This window comes from Delphinus delphis, chromosome 8 (genome assembly GCF_949987515.2).
Source record: "Delphinus delphis chromosome 8, mDelDel1.2, whole genome shotgun sequence".
NCBI classification, from domain to species: domain Eukaryota; kingdom Metazoa; phylum Chordata; class Mammalia; order Artiodactyla; family Delphinidae; genus Delphinus; species Delphinus delphis.
This window is the reverse complement of record NC_082690.1, coordinates 26,083,152-26,103,460: the sequence shown is the minus strand read 5'-3', so window position 1 is coordinate 26,103,460 and position 20,309 is coordinate 26,083,152. Positions and strand designations below refer to the sequence as shown.

The following is a 20,309-nucleotide window of genomic DNA, read 5'->3' as shown; positions in this document are numbered from 1 at the left end:
ATGGATGAGAGAGTAGGATTAGAGAGAGGAACATAGAGGTCTTTAAGGGTATTATCATCATACAGTCCTCAAGTATATTACAATACATTCCTCAAAATGTGTATGAAAATTGACCAGGAGACTTGACATGTTCTATTGTGTGGTGGTGAGAAGTATTGTGTTTCAAATAAGAATGTATTGAAGATATTCTTCCATGATGTAACAACATATAGGAGCACCTGGAGGTTGAGGAAAGGGAGCTGGAGAAGATGTATTGATCACAAGTTTGACTCTTTCCTGGGTACCCAACTCAACACCATTCCCTCTTGCCTTATGAGACTCAAGTCACGTTTGAGCCCTTCTGACATGTACCTGCAGTGGGTATGAGTAGGCAGGGATACTAAGGTAATCCTATTTTGGGGAGGTATGGAACTCCTTTGATGGGTGACTTTTGCTCTAAAACTCTTAAATAGCTTTACCAAACTTTCTTAGAACTGCTGTGTAGTCTAAGACTCTTGCTACCCAACCTTCATCCTTCCTACTCTTCCCTACAGGGATCAGACCAGCATTGTGAGCTTATGTTTTGCCCAGCTTCTTGTAGCTCACTTCCCATTGTCCCTCACAGGCATTACCCTCAATCAATCTCTCTTGCATGTCTGATCCCATCTCTTTTTTGGGAAACCTAAACCACTGCATGGGTCAATATGTGTGAAGTGCTTGGTACATCGTAAGCAGTCAATACATGCTAGTTTGTGTTATAGTAAATTAAGTAAGAGATGATGGTAATTTTGACTGTGGTAGTGGTGATGGATGGAAATGTCCAAATTGGAGAGACATTTAGCTGATGGATACAATAGGACTGTGATTGAATTATAAAAGGGTTAGTTTGCCCAGTTTCTTGCTTATCACTCCCCACTTCACACTTGACAGCCAAGCCACACTGATTTGTTAATAGTTCACTGCATACACCCTAGTGATCTATAGTTCTTTACTCACATTGTGACTTCATAAAATATCCTTCCCCCACCCTCTTTTGCCTGGCAAAATCCTACTTGTTCATTGAGATAAGCTTAGGAATCAGCTCTTCCAGGGAGTCTTCCCTTTTTCTCTTTACCAGTCACTTCCATCCTTTCCTTCTCCTTGGGTTCCTAAACCGTCTTACGTTTATAGGCTTAGTAGTCGTAAACATTGAAATATAATCAATCTATTTTTGTATCAGTTTCTTCTTTTAGACTCTAGATTTCTTTAGCCATGAGGTGAGATTGCAGAGGTATTACAGGGGTCAATTAACCATTTTGTACTTTATTCAAAGAGCAATGGGAAACCGTTGGAGGACTTGAAATATAGAGGCAGTAAGATGTAATTTGAGTGTTATGATGATCACTTTAGCTACTGTTGGATGGATTAGAGGGGTGCAAGAGTAAATTAAGGGAAATGGTTTGATGTGGGCTCTAGAGCCCAATTGCCCGTGTAATTGCCATATACTAGCTGGGTAATCTTGGGAATGTTACTTAACCTTTCTTTGCCTCAGTTTCCCCATCTGTAAAATGGCAATAAAATAGTACTACTTCAGGGTTGCTGTGAAGGTTAAGTGAGTTAAAACAGCTTAGAATAGTATTTGGCATATAGTAAGCAGTTAGCTGTTACCTATTATCTTGTTGTTTAACAGATATTTGTGTGCTTACTACATCTGCTCTGGTCCAGATACCACTATTAAGCCGAATTTAACAAATGATGAAAGCAAGTTCAAATTAATATGCAGACAGAACTTTAGATTATAATTATGTCCCTAAGAATCTGAATGTAAAACAGACTATTTGGCCATTGTTATAATGTTACAATTCTAGAGATATTTTTTGGTTTTTTTGACATTTTTTATGGTAGGAGCTCTATAAAGTACTGGGGAACATTTTTTGAATAAAAGAATCCCCAGTATAAGACTCTATCCTTTTGTTATGTTTCCCTGCTCTACAATATAGTAATTAAAAAATTCTCTCTGTGAACATGTATTAATATTAAATATATTTCTATAATGAATGATCTTTGGGTAAAATATGTCAGATTTATAGTTTAAAGAGCTTTTGTTTCTGTTTATTTTAAATAAAGGAGGCACAGTGGTAATTGATGTGTAAATGTGATGAATGTATGGGGGAAACTAGGAATTTTGCTGTAATGGTATTTAAATTACAAATTTTCTAAAAAAGGATAGTTTATATATATTGTGTTATATATTAAAGGATTTATACTTGTCTTTGCACAAGAAAATATTGATAGTATTTAACTTTGGGAATCTGATTGGGAGATCCTTTTATAATTTAAAAATTTAATCAGTAAGTGGCAAAGATTTAAGGAAAGCAATGACAAAGAAAATAGAAGCAAATGTTTATATATGAGATGGCTTACAAAGAATGCTTGGTTCATGTGAATGGATTCAAGCACCCTTGAATGGTCCATGGAAGGGTGTCCATGGTCCATGGAAACTGTATTGAAACAGAACAGAGTTCTTTGTTCTTTTTCCAGTGTTAATGTTTGTTTACCTGCTTTATTTTTACAGGGATGTACATGCAGTCTGTCTCTGGGATGATAAAGGCCCAGCAAAAATTCATCAGGCTTTAAAAGAAGATATTCTTGAGTTTATTAAGCAAGCACAGGCAGTAAGTTTTGCATCTATATATTATTTAAGACTTTACTCAGAGAATATCATATTTTCTGATTTTGAATGTAGGGCTTCCTGAAGTAATTTTAAAATATCACATTAACTTTTTTTTTTTTTCACATTAACTTTTGACACACTTGGCTAAATAAATTTTTTAATGAAATGATTGTCATTTGTTGTTTTTCCCCCCCTCCCTCACTGACATTTCTTTCAAAAGAATATATTATTATCCTCAATTAAAATGTGCTATAAAAAGAATTTCATTTTTAATACATTCTTTAGAAATCCCCACCACCATTATTTTTTGCCCACACATCAGTTCACATAAATTATTTTTTTCCTCACAATTAATACTTACTCTTTTCAAGCTGACAGCAATTTTCTTCAATTCTAAATACTTCTCCGACTGTAATTCTTGGACTGTCCTTTGCATTGCTGCTGCTGAGCTGAAATTCAGCACTCTTGAGTTGATGATATGTATAAGTGTTTAATATTATTGAAATGAAGATACAGTTCATTTAGGCATTAGGTCAGTTATGCAAGAGCTAGTTTGTTTTTATTAACACCTTTGTTTTTTGGGAAAAATTAATGCAGAGGTAAAGTATTATTTCAGATCAACTCTGGCATCACTAATGCATCCTTTACCACTTTGGAGAAGGGCCTAAAGACATGAGATTATTTTCCTTTCTATAAAATGAAGTTTGAAAACTAGAGAGCTAGAATTTGTTATTCTTTATTTGAAATTTTACATCATTGTCTTGTACAACATTAGTAAAAGTCTGTTAGAAATCTTGTTAATATTAATAAGTGTTAGCAGTTGGAAATTAAAAATGAATATATAACTTAAAGGAAGATACTGAAATTGAATATATGATTGGTATATATTTAATTGTTAGTAGCCACTACCATGATAAAATAAGAATGATGTCACATTGGATGTTACTTACAAAATGAAATGTTTTACTGATGACACCATTAATCTGTTAATGTCTGTTAATGTCTGTTAATGTCTGTTAATGTCATTAATCTGTTAAAATGTTTTATTGATGACACCATTAGTCTTGATAAATGATTGTTTAAAAATTAGAGTTTTATAAGGAAATTTTTTTTTTAGGAAATTATCTTTTAATGAAAATAAATCATCAGGTTTGCTTAGAAAAATTAAATGTTTCAATATCACAGTTTAATCAAAACATACATTTTTCTAGAACTGATTTAGGAAAACAGTTTCTGCTTGCATTGGAAAGCATATCAGCTTATCTGTTTATGACTTTTAGTGAAGATAAATTATGTTTATTTCAAATTGATAGAGCATTATTCCTTAGTTTCTGGAAATGGGCTCACAAAGAATCATCTTAGAAATATACTTCACACTAGAAAACAAAGTATGTTCAGGGTTTGGAATGATGTTTGGAACGATCCAGAAAAGTTTGGAATGTAGACCTTAGCAAAAACTCGAGGATGGGATTTAGTGCCACTAATTCAGAGCAGTTAAATTCCAGGACTGGCAGTGCCAGACATGGGTGTATAATTTTAAAACATTTAAAAACTTTTAAGAAGATCTAGCTTTGTGAGTTTACTAGTCAATTACTAGACTAATTTTGTTTATCCTGTTAGGAAGGACCAAATCTCCCAAATAGGACAGTGAGCATTAAAATGTTTATTATAGCATTATTGAAAATGATGAAGAGAAATAAAAATAAATATGCAATGCTTGGAAAGTTATTAGGATATTGAATTTTTTCTTGTTTTGTTTGTTTTGTTTTTAAGATTAACGTAACCCTTCTATTTGTATTGGATTGGCCAAAAAGTTCGTTCGGGTTTCCTGTAACGACATATGGAAAAACCTGAACAAACTTTTTGGCCAACCCAATACATAATTCTGTGGCTTAGCAGTTTGGGGTAGGCTCACCTGATTTTGCCTGAGCTTATTAATATGGCAGCAGTAAGGCTCTTCAGGGACTGGATGGTCTAAGAGAGCTTTTCTCATATTCCTGGTGTTTGGTACCATCCTGGCTTCCCTCTGGGGCTTTTTCCCCCTCACATGGTTTCTTGTTCTCAAGGAAACAGTCTTTGAGGTGTGATAGTGTAATCTTGCAAATCTCTTCAGGTCTTGGCTCAGAAGTCTCACAATGTCACATCTACAGCATTTTGTTGGTCACAGTTAGTCACAGGACCAGCTAAAGTCCAGTGGTGGAGAAATAGACTAGGATCTTTAAAAAAAAAAAAATTGAAATATAATTTACATACCAGATTTCACGCTTTTAATAAGTGTATAATTGTGTGTGTTTTAGTATATTCATAAAGTTGTACAACCATCACCCACTAATTTTAGAACATTTTCATCAGCCCATATAGAAACTTTGTACCCATTAGCAGTTACTTCCGCATGACCCCCCCCCCCCCACTTTGGCAAACACTAGTCTACTTTCTGTCCCTATGGATTTGTTTATTCTGGACATTTCCTATAAATGGAATCCTACAATATGTGGCCTTTTATGACTGACTTCTTTCACTTGGGATAATGTTTTCAAGGTTCATCTATATTGTAGCATTTAGCACTATTTCATTCCTTCTTATGGCAGAATAATATTCCGTTGTATGACTGTGCTGTATTTTGTTTACCTGTTTGTCATTGATAGACATTGGGTTCTCACTATTTTTTGTCTGTTTTGAATAATGCTGCTGTGAACATTTGTGCACAAGTTTTGTTTTAGGTATAATTGACACATAACATGATACTAGTTTCAGGTGTATGACATAATGATTCAATATTTGTATGTATTGCAAAATGATCACCACAGTAAGTCTACTTTCACATCCGTCACCATATGTAGTTACAAATTTTTTTTCTTGTGATGAGAACTTCTGAGATTTACTCTTCTTAGCAGCTTTCAAATGTGTACTACAATATTTTTTTTTTTTTTTCGGTACGCGGGCCTCTCACCACTGTGGCCTCTCCCGTTGCAGAGCACAGGCTCCGGACACGCAGGCCCAGTGGCCACGGCTCACGGGCCCAGCTGCTCCGCGGCATGTGGGATCCTCCCTGACTGGGGCACGAACCCGCGTCCCCCGCATCGGCAGGTGGACTCTCAACCACTGCACCACCAGGGAAGCCCATACTACAATAATATTAACTGTAGTCACCATGCTGTACATTACACCTCTGTGACTTTTTAATTTTTTAAATTTATTATTTATTTTTGGCTGCATTGGGTCTTCATTGCTGCACGTGGGCTTTTCTCTAGTTGCGGAGAGCAGGGGCTACTCTTTGTTGTGGTGCATGGGCTTCTCATTGCGGTAGCTTCTCTTGTTGTAGAGTACAGACACTAGGCACGCGTGCTTCAGTAATTGTGGCATGCATGCTCAGTAGTTGTGGCTTGTGGGCTCTAGAGCACAGGCTCAGTAGTTGTGGCTCATGGGCTTAGTTACTCCGGGGCATGTGGGATCTTCCCAGACCAGGGCTCGAACCTGTGTCTCCTGCATTGGCGGGTGGATTCTTAACCACTGTGCCACCAGGGAAGTCCCCCTAATTTATTTTTATAACTGGAAGTTTGTACCTTTTGACCCCCTTCACCCATTTTGATCCCTCTCCTCCCCATCCCTCTGCCTGGCAATCACCAATCTGTTCTCTGTATCTGTGAGCTTGGGGGGGGGGGTTGTTGGGTTTTTTGGGTTTTGGGGGGTTTGTTTTTTGATTCCACATGTAAGTGAGATCATAATGTATTTATTTGTCTTTGTCTGACTTATTTCACTAAGTGTAATGCTCTCAAGGTATCCATGTTGTCACAGATGGCAAGATTTCATTCTCTTGTATGGCTAAATGATATTCTATTGTGTCTATATACCACATTTTCTTTATCAGTTCATCCATTGTTGGACATTTAGATTGTTTCCATGTCTTGGCTGTTGTAGATAATGCTGAAGTGAACATGGGGGTACATATATCATTTTGAATTAGTGTTTTTGTTTTCTTTGGATAGATACCAAGAAGTGGAATTGCCGGAAAATATGATAATTCTATTTTTAATTTTTTGAGGAATCCCATGCTGTTTTCCGTAGTGGCTGCACCAATTTACATTCCCACCAACAATGTACAAGGGTTTCCTTTCTCCACATCCTCAACAACACTTATTTGTTGTCTTTTTGATAATAACCATTCTAACAGGGATGGGGTGATGTCTTATTGTGGTTTTGACTTGCATTTTTCTAGTGATTAGTGATGTTAAGCATCTTTTCATGTACCTGTTGGCCATCTCTGTGTCTTTGGGAAAATGTCTATTCAGATCCTCTGCTCATTTTTTAAAAAATTAGTTTATTTATTTATTTATTTTGGCTGCATCTTCGTTTTGGCTGTGTCTTCGTTGCTGAGTGCAGGCTTTCTCTAGATGTGGTGAGCAGGGGCTACTTTTCGCTGTGGTGCTGGGGCTTCTCATTGCAGTGGCTTCTCTTGTTGTGGAGCATCGGCTCAGTTGTGGCTTACGGGCTCTAGAGTGCAGGCTCAGTAGTTGTGGCACAGGGGCTTAGTTGCTCCATGGCATGTAGGTTCTTCCCAGACCAAGGATCAAACCCACGTCCCCTGCATTGGCAGGTGGATTCTTAACCACTGTGCCACTAGGGAAGTCCCTCTGTTCATTTTTAATCAGAATTTTTTTTTTTTTTTTTTTTTTTTTGCTATTGAGTTGTGTGAGTTCTTTATATATACTTTGCATATTAACCCCACATCAGATATATGATTTGCAAATATTTTCTCCCATAGGTTGCCTTTTGTTTTGTTAATGGTTTCGTTTGATGTGCAGAAGCTTTTTAGTTTGATGTAGTCCCATTTGTTTAGTTTTGCTTTTGTACCTTTGCTTTTGGTGTCAAATCCAAAAGATCATCACCAAGACTGGTGTCAAGGAATTTGCTACCTATGTTTTCTTTTAGAAGTTTTATGGTTTCAGGTCTTATGTTCAAGTCTTTAACTCATTTTGAGTTAATTTTTGTAAGATAGTTGTCTAATTTCATTCTTTTGCATGTGGCTGTCCAGTTTTCCTAACACCATTTATTGAAGAGACTGTTCTTTCCCCACATAAATTTTGACTCCTCTGTCATAAACTAATTGACCAACTATGCGTGGGTTTATTTCTGAGCTTTCTGTTTTGTTCCGTTGATCTGTGTGGTCTGTTTTTAATGCCAATACCATACTGTTTGGATTACTAGCTTTGTAATGTAATTTGAAATCAGAAAGCATGATGCCTCCAGCTTTGTTCTTATTTCTCAAGACTGCTTTGGCTATGTGGGGTCTTTTATGGTTCCATACAAATTTTAGGATTCTTGGCTCTATTTCTGTGAAAAATGTCATTGGAATTTTGATAGGGATTGCACTGAATCTGTACTACTTTGAGTAGTGTGGACATTTTATTTATTTATTTATTTTTATTTATTTTGGCTGCCCTGCATCTTAGTTTTGGCATGCAGGATCTTCATTGTGACGTGTGGACTTCTTAGTTGTGGCATGCAAACTCTTAGTTGTGGCATACACGTGGGATCTAGTTCCCCAACCAGGGATCGAACCTGGGCCCCCTGCATTGGGAGTGTGGAGTCTTACCCACTGGACCACCAGGGAAGTCTCAGTGTGGACATTTTAACAATAGCATTGTAACAGTCTGTGAGCACAGAATATCTTTTCATTTATTTGTGTCTTATTCAGTTTCTTTCATCAGTGTTTCAGTGTAGGTCTTTCACCTCTATCGTTAAATTTATTCTTAGGTATTTTATTCTTTTTGATGTGATTTTAAACAGGATTCTTTCCCCCTAATTTCTCTTTTTTGGTAGTTTGTTATTAGTGTATAGAAACTCAACAGATTTTTGTATGTTGATTTTTCTATCCTGCAACTTCACTTAATTCATTTGTTATTTTTTGGTGGAGTCTTTAGTGTTTTTCTGTATATAATATCATGTCATCTGCAAATAGTGAGAGTTTTATTCCTTTCTTTCCAATTTGGGTGCATTTTATTTCTTTTTCTTGCCTAATTGCTCTGGACAAGATTTCAAGTACTGCTTTGAATAGGAGTGGTGAGATTAGGCATCCATGTCTTATTTCCAGATCTTAGAAGAAAAGATTTCAGCTTTTCACCATTGAATATGATGTTAGCTGTGAGCTTGTCATATATGGCCATTATTACATTGGGGTGCATTCCCTCTATACGTTTTTGAGAGTTCTTAATCATAAATAGATATTGCATTTTGTCAAATCCTTTTTCTGCATCTATTGAGATGATCATGTGAGTTTTAGTCATTCTGTTAATGTGGTGTATCACACTGATTAATTAGTGAATGTTGACCCATCCTTGCATCCCTGGAGTAAATCCCACTTGATCGTGGTGTATGATCCTTTTAATGTGCTGTAGAATTTGGCTTGCTAGTTTTTTTTTTTTCAGAATTTTTACATCTGCATTTATTAGGGATTCTGGCTTGTAATTTTCTTTTTTTGTGGCATCTTTGTCTGATTTTGGTATCAGGGTAATACTAACCTTATAAAATGAGTTTGGAAGTGTTCCCTGGTTTTTGGAAGAGTTTAAGAAGGATTGGTATTAGTTCTGGTTTAAATGTTTGGTAAGATTCACCAGTAAAGCCATCTGATCCTGGACTTTCATTTGTTGGGAATTTTTTGATTATGAATTCAGTCTTGATAACTTACCAGTAATCTACCAGATTTTTTTTTCCTCACCATTGAGCTTTTTTGATTATATGTTTCCAGGAATTTATCCATTTCTTATAGGTTGTCAGATTTGTTGGTGTTTAATTGTTTGTAATAGTCTCTCATGATCCTTTGTATATCTGTGGTATCAGTTGTAACGTCTCCTCTTTCATCTTTGATTTTAGTTATTTGTGTCCCCTTCTTGGTGAGTGTGCACAAGTTTTTTGTGGTTTTTTTTTTTTTTTTGGTACACAGATGTTTATAGCAGCATTATTCATTATAGCCAAAGGTGGAAATGACCCAAATGTTCATCAGTGGACAAACAGATAAAAAAAGTGTGGTATGTCCATAAAATGGAATAGTATTTAGCAGTAAAACAGAATAAAGTACTGACATATACTACAACTTGGACAAGCCCTGAAAAACTATGCCATATAAAAGGAGTCAGTCATAAAAGTCTACATATTATATAATCTCATTCATATGAAAGTCCAGAATAGGCAAATACATAGACACAGAAAACAGATTAGTGGTTGCTTAGGGCTGGGCGGGGAGCGGGGGAACTAGGAAGGGAGGAAGGTAGGAAGGTAATAGCTAAAGGATATAGGGGGTTTTTAATTGAAGTATAATCGACATATAACATTTTATTGGTTTCAGGTGTACAACATGATTCGATATATGTATATATTGTGAAATGTTCATTACAGTAAGGCTATGTGAACAAGTTTTAATTTCTCTTTGATATATATATATATATATATGTTTTAATTTCTTTTGGGTATAATATAGGTTATACAGTAAATAAAATATTTTAAATTTATGGCATGAATGTGTTCCATTATTCTTTAAAGCTCCTGTATTTATTTAAAATTGGTATGATTCTTTGTTTTCAGCGAGTACTGAGCCATCAAGATGATACAGCTTTGCTAAAAGCTTATATTGTTGAATGGCGAAAATTCTTCACACAGTGTGATATTTTACCGAAGCCTTTCTGTCAACTAGAGATTACTTTAATGGGTAAACAGGGCAGCAATAAAAAATCAAATGTAGAAGACAGTATTGTTCGAAAGGTAAGTTAGTTTTCCCATTTTTCCCTAATGTTCTTCAGAAATAGGGTGAGTTGAAGACTTTTGAAAGAAATTTACACTGAAATGAGTTTTTCTACTTCCCATATAAGTTCCTTTTCAGCTTTTGCCAGGTTTTATTGAATAATATTAGTTTTCTTTCGTCTTTTTTTAGCTTCAGTTCTCTTTCATCTTTTATGTGGTCTTAAGCTGTAAATCTGTGTCTTCAAACATTACCTCATTTGCTTTTCCTTTTCTCCTTTTCCTAGTTTTATCTTCATAATTTTATTTCATTATTCTTTCTCTGTACTTTTACCTTTCTATAAATTCAATTTTTTTCTGTTCAAAAAGTCTTTCCTTATTAGGTTACCTTCTGGTATCTTTGTGTTTAATTGTGGCTAAACTGCTGTCATCTTTATCATTTTTTTACTTAATTCTAGTTATTATAAACTCAGAACGTACCATGTTTATTTTCATATTTTGCCTAGTTTCTAGTTAAAAGCTCTGTGCCCAGTAACAACTCATGAATTAATGGAAAGAACTCAGCTCTGAAATTGAAGAGTCCCAGGTTTCCCTTTCAATTCTTCGGTCAATAATGTCCTAAGCTTGCTGTCCTCATTTTTCATATTTATAAGTACACACACACACACACACACACACACACACACACACACACACATTTCTACTTGTGAGAATCAAATGGAACCACAGATTTGAATAGTAAAAAATGCCATTTGAACTTTGAACAACTCACTGCTTGCTGTGATGGTTCTAGCAATCAGCTCAGGCATTTCAATAGTGTCTTGGACCTTGTTGCCCCTTCCCAGCCTTAAAATTTGTACTAATGCTGACAGCATACTCATGAATACGTATATGCCATTTTCATCATTTAAACAGAACATCCATAGGGTGGATTTGTATATTCTTTTCTTTTTGAGATTCATTATCAAACATATTTTCATTTGGTCCTTTTCACATTTATCATGTATTTGTACAAACATTCATATGACCATCCCAAACACATATCAGTATCTCTGAAATACAGCCTTGGAACTATAGGGAAGGTGACATTTTCCATGTATTACCATATTAATTTTTACAACAACCACTTGAAATTTGTACTGTTATTTTCACTATTTTACAGAAGAGAAAGCAGGCAAATAAGTAACAGCTGGAATTCAAATCCAGTTGTGTTTGATTCTGAAACACTTGTTCTTTTGTCAGTATTTACCACATGATAGTTACCAAATTTAAATATACTGCTTTCCTGTGACTTCCTTGGTGGCGCAGTACTTACAAATCCACCTGCCAGTGCAGGGGACATTGGTTGATCCCTGGTCCGGGAAAATCCCACCTGCCGCAGAGCAGCTAAGCCCTTGCACCACGACTACTGAGACTGCACTCTAGAGCCCACAAGCCATAGCTACTGAGTCTGTGTCCCACAACTACTGAAGCCCGTGCACCCTAGAACTCACGTGCCGCAACTGCTGAGCCCATGCACCGCAACTACTGAAGCCCTTGTGCTCTAGGGCCTGAGTGCCGCAACTACTGAGCCCACATACTGCAACTACTGAAGCCCAGTGCGCCCAGCCTGTGCTCCGCAACAAGAGAAGCCACCACGATGAGAAGCCCACACACTGCAATGAAGAGTAACATCCGCTCACCACAACTAGAGAAAGCCTGCGCGTGGCAACGAAGACCCAAAGCAGCCAAAAATAAAAATAAATAATAAATATGTTGCTTTCCTGTAGTATTCAAGTGAATGTAGGTCTAAGAATTTTATTTCCTTTTTTAGCATTTGTACTTAAAATTTTTTGTGTGTATTTATGGTACTTGGTATATTAATAATTGAAATGATGGCATATTTTCTTCTTTTTTTCCTAGCTCATGCTTGATACATGGAATGAGTCAATCTTTTCAAATATAAAAAACAGACTTCAAGATAGTGCAATGAAGCTGGTACATGCTGAAAGATTAGGAGAAGCTTTTGATTCTCAGCTTGTCATTGGAGTAAGAGAATCCTATGGTATGTTCTGAACCTTTATGATCAAATTTCCTTTTCATGGAAATCAAGACAATTATAGAATAGTAGTCTCAAAGTTATGTTTATTAGAATATAGTCACATCTACTTTTAGTGCCACATGAAATTAAGAGTATATAAAAGATATTCTGTTTTAATGAAAGCTACAAAAGTTTATATTCGTGTGGTTAATATTTATTTTCTCCATTTCACTCATTTCTTGGCTAGTGAATCTTTAGCAACCTATATTAGAGAAATGTAGATTCGAGTCTCTAGCTTATGAAAGGTAACTGGTTTTGCACTTATATTTTTAGGACATCAGTTTATTCCATGTATACGTTCTGGAATTTCTAAACTTTTTAGTGTCTGATAGTGATACTCTCATTTTTCGTTCAATCAAATGTACTGTTTCCTCTGACCAGAATACTTTTCTTCCTCTTTTATTTGCTAACTCATCCTCATTCTCTGTTTCCTCGTGGAGGCCTTTCCTAATTCCCAGAGTAGGTTAGGTGCTTCATAGTACCTGTGCTTCTCTGTCGTAATACTTCAGTGTATTTAACTGTGTTCTTGACACTATATCTTTACTGAACATAGAATGCCTGATGCAAAATAGTTGTCGACAAGAAAGTTTTATATAAATGAACCTTTATTTATCTTTGACTTGCTTTCTCCATTGCCATTGTGTTTCTTTAGGTATCAAGTCTAGATTTCCATTAGCCATGTCCCTGAAATTTATTTCTTTTTATTTCAACTGCCACCAGTTAAGACTTCTTTGAATTCTACTTCTAGACTTTTCAAACAGTCTTCTTATGGTGATGTTATTGCTATCATTTAGCCCTTATACTTTACAAGATTAATTTTTAAGTATAATTTTATTGGTGTTTTTATTACCCATTTAGTGGTAGGCCATGCTAAATTCAGGTTACTTAGCCAGAGATTTGAGGTTCTCCATAACCATTCCTAACTTACTATTCTACCTTACCTTCTATTAACCTTACAATCCACGCAGACAACCTCGTTGTTATACCTCGATTTGATCTTGTGTTGTTCTACTTCTGAATATTTACTTCCTTTACTAATCAGTGTAAATCCTACTTTGTTCCTAAAGGCTCAAACTCAAATCCCATCTTTTCTGTGAATGGTTTCTTGATCATCCAGTTTGAAGTCAGTCTCTTTCTTATTCAAAAATAAAATAGTTCATGTTATCTATACTATTTGTCACTTTACTACTCTATACTGTTATCTTTTTAAGTTTCTCATAAAGAAGGATTTTGTCTTTCATGGCTTTATGTTCTCTTGAGCATTGTCACAGTTCCTTGAACATGACTCCTCAATATTTGTTATTTCATTTATTGTACTCAAAATACTGATTTGAATCATAATTAGAGTAAAATTTTATTTTCTGTTTTTCAGTTAACCTTTGTTCTAATCCAGAGGATAAGCTTCAAATTTATAGGGACAATTTTGAGAAGGCATACTTGGATTCAACAGAGAGATTTTATAGAACACAGGCACCTTCGTATTTACAACAAAATGGTGTACAGAATTATATGAAATATGTAAGTGAGAACTTAGTATGTGTGGTAATTTGAGCTATTTTCTTGATTTTCTTAAAATGATTGCTATTTTGCTTCTGGACAGGCAGATGCTAAATTAAAAGAAGAAGAAAAACGAGCCCTACGTTATTTAGAAACAAGGCGAGAATGTAACTCTGTTGAAGCAGTAAGTAATTTTGTAATTGTTTATTCTTTGAGATTACTTGAAGTACAGTAGCCCAGGGGTGGTATATACATGAAACAAGTAACATTATTTATCCTTTCTCACTTCTGTGACCAATATTACTAATTGATTTTAGTACTCGTTCCCAGTACAACTTGAGAAGGCACGTTACTCAGAACTCATTGTTCTTCAGAGCTAATGTGCAAGATAAAATCTGTTTGCCATCCCTGCTCTAGACTTTTCTAAATTTAATGTACTTAATTTTTAATCAATCTCCTTCTATTATGTTTTGTGCCTACCTAAGGTTAACCATATTAGGGATTTTCAGGTATCAAGTAAAGTATGCTCCTGAGAGATACAGTTGATTCTCAGTATTGATGGTAATTACATTCTGTAAAATAGTGGCTGCGAATACTGAATGAATGAGCACCAAACCGTTACTACTAGGGGATATTTCTTCTTTTTATGTGAGGGTGTTTTCAAACTTTTCTTGTCATGAGATAAAATATTAATTACTTGATAAGAGAACATCAGTCTTTTAAATAGTTTTTATTTATTTTATGTTGTAAGTTCCTCATTAAAAGAAAGAAATGATCAGAGGTAGTAGCCATGCTACAGTGTCTATTCTGGTGTTTTCTTTTACATGGATGATGACCTTAGTGTGCTTTGTTAAGGAATTTAAGAATCAAGTTTGGATAGAGTCTTAGAAATTGCTCAAATATAGCAATAATATTTCTTCCAGTTCCTTTCAGTCTTTGGAGCCTACAAACTAGATTTAGATTCACAGTCAAAGAAGTAACATTCCAGTTTGCTTACAACCAGACATTTTTCAACTATGGATGGGATTTCTTTTTTCCTTACTTTTGATTTTTCTTTGGCTTCTTCCATCTTGAGTGATAGTCATGTTTATTTGTTCAGATATTGGACTGAGTTGGATCGTTTTTCCCTTTTTTGTTTGTTTTGCTTTTTATTATGTACAGTATATATCCTCTTTCATATAACTCTGATATTGGCCAGGGAAGGGGGCAGATTTAGTGGTTGCTTATAGAAGTTCTCTATAGAGATTTAAAGCCAGGCTTGAACTTCATTCAGAAGGTAGGGAGGCCATTGAATATTTTTTAAACAAATAATGCTATGCTCAAACTTAATCCGTCAGAAAAATTAATCTAGTGTCAGTATGAAAGATTAATTGGAGTGGGGGGGACTTCCCTGGTGGTCCAGTGGCTAAGACTCTGTGCTCGCAGTGCATGGGGCCTGGGTTCGATCCCTGGTCAGGGAACTAGGTCACGCATGCCACAACTGAAGATCCTGTGTGCTGCAACTAAGACCAGCACAGCCAAATAAATAAATTTTTAAAAATTGGAGTGGAGAATAGCTTGGAATAGGAAGTGGGAGGCTTTTGCAATAATTCAAGCAAGGTATTAGGAGTGCCAGGTAGGGTTATAGCAATGGGAATGGAAAGAAAGAGGGTAGAGACAGACTTCCCAGAGGTGGAACATTGTAATATGAATGGGGCTGATATTGGAGAGAACTGAGTTAACAGTGTTTCTGAGGTTTTGGCTTGGGAGAATTGTGCTGCTGCGGGAAGATCAGGTATAAGAATAAATCTTCGTTGTGAGGGAAAAAAGATGAGTTTAATTAGAGGGATTTGAATATTTTGAATTGATTGGTGGGCCTATACCTCCTGGATGGGGATGTTGTAAGTTTGTAAGATAGAGTTGTTCTTCTATTCTTGTACTCTATTTTATACATCTTAGTTGTATCATATTTATAGTAAACTTAAAGAAGTTCAACTATAGAGGTCCAACTAATACAGTGAATAAGAGAGAGCAAGAAAAAGAGAATGAGAAAGGTAGAGATAAATAAATACACATGAAAACTTGTATAGAACAGTTAAGTCTCCCTTTCTACTTTAAAATACACACACACATTTTGGGAAAAACTTGAAATAGAAGATGTGAATTTGTGCTTCCATGGATACCAAGTGTGAACATCTTACCAAGCTGAATGATTCTAGAGTTTAAAGATAAGTTTTTGTTTTGTTTCAACAAAGACCCTAAGTGCAATATAATGTGCTTGCAAAGAAATTGTGCCTTATTGGGGAAGTAAGAGGTCTGTTTGTATGGTTTGTTTTGATTTTCTGCTTATTTTTCTTAAATCAACTATTTTGATTGATACAGAAAAGTTACAAAAGTTACAAAAATCTCAAGTGTAAGTGAGTTATCACAAAGTGAACATACCTGTGAAATTACCAGAAAAAGAATTATCAGCAAGTAAGAAACATTCCATCATGCTCCCTCCACAGTATTATTACCATCTTTTTTTCCCAAAGGTTATCACTTTCCTATCTCTTAAGAACATAGATTAATATTAATCAGTGACCACTATATAGTCTGTACAGGAAAATTTGGTGCAGAGAAGACATTAAGCATGAAAACTATAGAATTAATTGTAACATTGGGAATTTAAGGTTTAATGCAGATACACTACTGTATTATATACCTTACTGAGCTAAGGCCATTATACTATATACATAATATTTGTTATATATTTGTTAATTTACAGTTTCTGTTTCCAAAGAGAAATGGTGTGTTAAAGTGAAGTATGTTGTAATGGAAGGAACAGTAAACCAAAAAATCACCAAGTCTGGGGTTCTAATTTAATATGCATAAAGTATGAACAGTATTATTTGAATAGTTACTAAGAAAAGTGACTTCCATAATTGAAAATTATTCGGAGCAGACTTACTGCCCTAAATTCTGTCTTACAGGAATTATCAGCCATTAGAACATGCTATGCTATATCTTAATGCTTTATTGATAATAGTTTTCATCTCTCCTTACCTATTAGGCTATTACTAGTGGAAGACAATTACCTATCAGCTCATATGGGGCTACACAGTGTTGCACACCAGAATTTAATATTAAAGTATGTACATTTTCGACATTTGTGTTTTCTCTGAAAATTAGGAAATTATTATGATTTATCACTTACTTTTTTGAATGTTGTAAGTCTTGATCTTAATCTTCTAAACCTGATTACTTTTCAATATCCTAGGAAAACAAATTCCTGGACCAGTGTTCTGTATAATAGAGCAAGTCTCACCTAAGTAGTACCCAGTTGTGAGGCCAGGCCTAATACAGGCCAAATATACATTTCAAGTAATGTTCATATAGTGCTTAGCAGCTTACTGAATTCCCTTCCTTGTTTATAAGAGTTTTATTTTGTTCTTTTGGGTATTCTAAACATCTGATTATATCTTTGTAACATTAATATCTCTTATTTCCTTCAGTTGATTAAATCTGTTAATGATTTATTTTAGGAAAATGTTAATAATATTGGGGATCCTTGTCTTCTTTCAATGTTTGATAGGAATGCTTCTAAATGGTGCTTCTAAAGCACCATTAAGCATGATGCTTCTTTCTAGCATGATGTATGCATTTTATGATGCTAAGAAAGTACTTATTTTTCTTTTATTAAGAATATTATCAGGAATTATCTACCTTAGCCCTAAAGCCATCTTATTTTATGGAGAATCATTAGAGGCATTTCCATGAAGATAATAAACAAGGCAAGGACACCCACTATTTCTACTTCTATTGAACAGCGCATTAGAAGTATTAGCCCATGCAGTTAAACTACAGAAATCAATTAGAGGCATAGAATGGGTAAGCCAAAAGGAAAACTGTCTCATTTTAGAGATGATATGATAGTACTTTGTCTGGAAAACTCCACAGTTGATGATAAAACTCAAACAGTAAAGTAATTCAGGGAAGTGGCAGGATATAAAATTAACATACAAATATCAGTCTTCATATACACAAATAATAAACAGAAGATATAAGGTTAGGGCAAACCTTACTTATAGTAGCAACAAAGAAAATTAAATACTTGGGAAAAGTCTAGTAAGAAATGTGTGAAACCTGTAAGAGGAAACGTTTTAGACACTCCAAAGACACGGATGTAGACTTGAAAAAATGGAGAGATATCTCTTATTCTTAAATTCTATGACTTGAAATGGTACAGATATCAGTTCTTCTCTAAATTAATTGATATATTTCCTGTAATTCCAATAAAAATACCAACAACTATTTATTGAAATTAGACAAGTTGAAAAAAAGTTCATGTGGAAAAATAAACATGTAAGAATGGCCAGGAAAACACTGGAAAATAAAAACTTAGAAGAGAACTAGCCCTACCAGACATAAAACATACTATATAAATTCTCTGTAATTAAGTGGTGTGGTATAACAATAGAAGAAACAAAAAGAAGATGAAATGAACAGAGAAGAACTACAAAAACAACTGGAAAACAGGTAATAAAAGGGCCTAAGTAAACACATACCAATAATTACTCTATATGTCAGTGGACTAAATGCACTGATCAAAAGACATAGGGAGGGATGGGATTTCCCTGGTGGCGTAGTGGTTAATAATCAGCCTGCTGGTGCAAGGGACATGGGTTTGAGCTCTGGTCCAGTAGGATCCCACATGCTATGGAGCAACTAAGCCCATGTGCCACAACTACTGAGGCTGTGAGCCACAACAATTGAGCCCACCTGCCACAACTACTGAAACCTGTATGCCTAGAGCCCATGCTCTGCAACAAGAGAAGCCACTGCAATGAGAAGCCTGCACACTGCAACAAAGAGTAGCCCCTGCTCACTGCAACTAGAGAAAGCCCGTGTGCAGCAACTAAGACCCAACACAGCCATAAATAAATTTAAAAAAAAATAGGCTAATTGTATTACAAAACAAGACCCTTCAGTATGCTGGCTACAAGAGACTCCCTTTAGGATGAAGGGCACACAAACTGAAAGTAGGTATGGGATAAGTTATTTCATGCAAACAGAAACGATAAGAAAGCAGGGGTAGCAATACTCATTTCAGAAAAAATTAAAACAAAGATCGTGATGAATCACAAAGAAGGGCAGTATATAATGATAAAGGAATTGATACAAGAAGAGGATATTATACTTGTTAACATATGTGCACCCAATCCAGGAACACCTAAGTATAAAGTAAATACTAACAGATATAAAGGGATAGATTGACAGTTAATACAGTAATAGTAGGACCCCACTGACATCAGTGGACACGTCATCCAGACAAACAATACGGCAGCAAAGATCCTGAATGACAGAATAGATGAGTTGGATTTAATTGTTGTCAACAGGACATTCCATCAAAAAAAAAAGGGCAGAATAAACATTCTTTTCAAGTGCACATGGAACACTTTCTAGGATAGGTCACATACTAGGTCACAAAACAAGACTTAACAAATTTAAGAGGATAGAAATTATATCAAGAGTTTTTTCTAATCACAACAGTGTGAAACTAGAAATCAACCATAGAAAGAAAAGTGGGAAAATAACAAACATGTGGAGACTAAACAACCTGCTGCTAAAAATCCAGTGAGTCAATGATGAAACTCAAAGAGGAAATCAGAAAATACATCTGGACAAATGAAAATGGAAACACTGCTTTCCAAAATCTATCTGATGCAGCAAAGCAGTTCTAAGAGGGACATTCATAGCAACTTCAGGCCTTCCTCAAGAAACAAGAAAAATCTCAAAGAACGTAACCTAATACCTAAAAGAAATAGAAAAAGAAGAGCAAACAAAGCCTAAAGTCAGGAGAAGGAAAGAAATAATAAAGATCATAGAGAAAAAAAATAAAGATTAAAAAAACCAAAAGAAAAGATTATTAAAACCAAGAGCTGTTTTTTTGAAAAGATAAACAAAATTGATAAATCTTCATCCAGGCTCACAAAGAAGAAACCGATAGGATCCGAATAAACAAAATAAGAAGTGAAAGAGAAAGAACAACTGATACCACAGAGATAAAAAAATAAATCAATTGAAGAGGCGGGAACACTCTCAGATTGATTCTATGAGGCCTAATACCAATAGCAAACAAAAACACTACAAGAATAGAAAATTAGAGGCCAATATCTTTCATGAATACAAATGCAAAAATCCTCAACAAAATATTAGCAAATCGAATACAACAATGTGTAAAAAGGATCATACACCATGATCAAATTGGATTCATTTCCGTGTCACAAGGATGGTTCGGCATATGCAAATCAGTGTGATACACCACATTAAAGAAAGGAAAGATAAAAATCACAGTATCATCTCAGTAGATGCAGAAAAAACATTTGAAAAAATTCAACATCTGTTCAT

The 20,309-nt window shown here is 35.2% G+C and overlaps 1 protein-coding gene across 1 annotated transcript in view; it reads left to right on the top strand.

Moving 5' to 3' along the window:
• CUL5 (cullin 5) overlaps positions 1–20,309 on the top strand; it is a 97,309-nt gene that overhangs the window by 32,066 nt on the left and 44,934 nt on the right. The window contains exons 3-7 of the mRNA XM_060018013.1: positions 2,534–2,633; positions 10,211–10,387; positions 12,266–12,407; positions 13,816–13,961; positions 14,044–14,124. Of these exons, the coding sequence (XP_059873996.1) occupies positions 2,534–2,633; positions 10,211–10,387; positions 12,266–12,407; positions 13,816–13,961; positions 14,044–14,124 (646 nt within the window). The remainder of the gene's footprint in view (positions 1–2,533; positions 2,634–10,210; positions 10,388–12,265; positions 12,408–13,815; positions 13,962–14,043; positions 14,125–20,309) is intronic.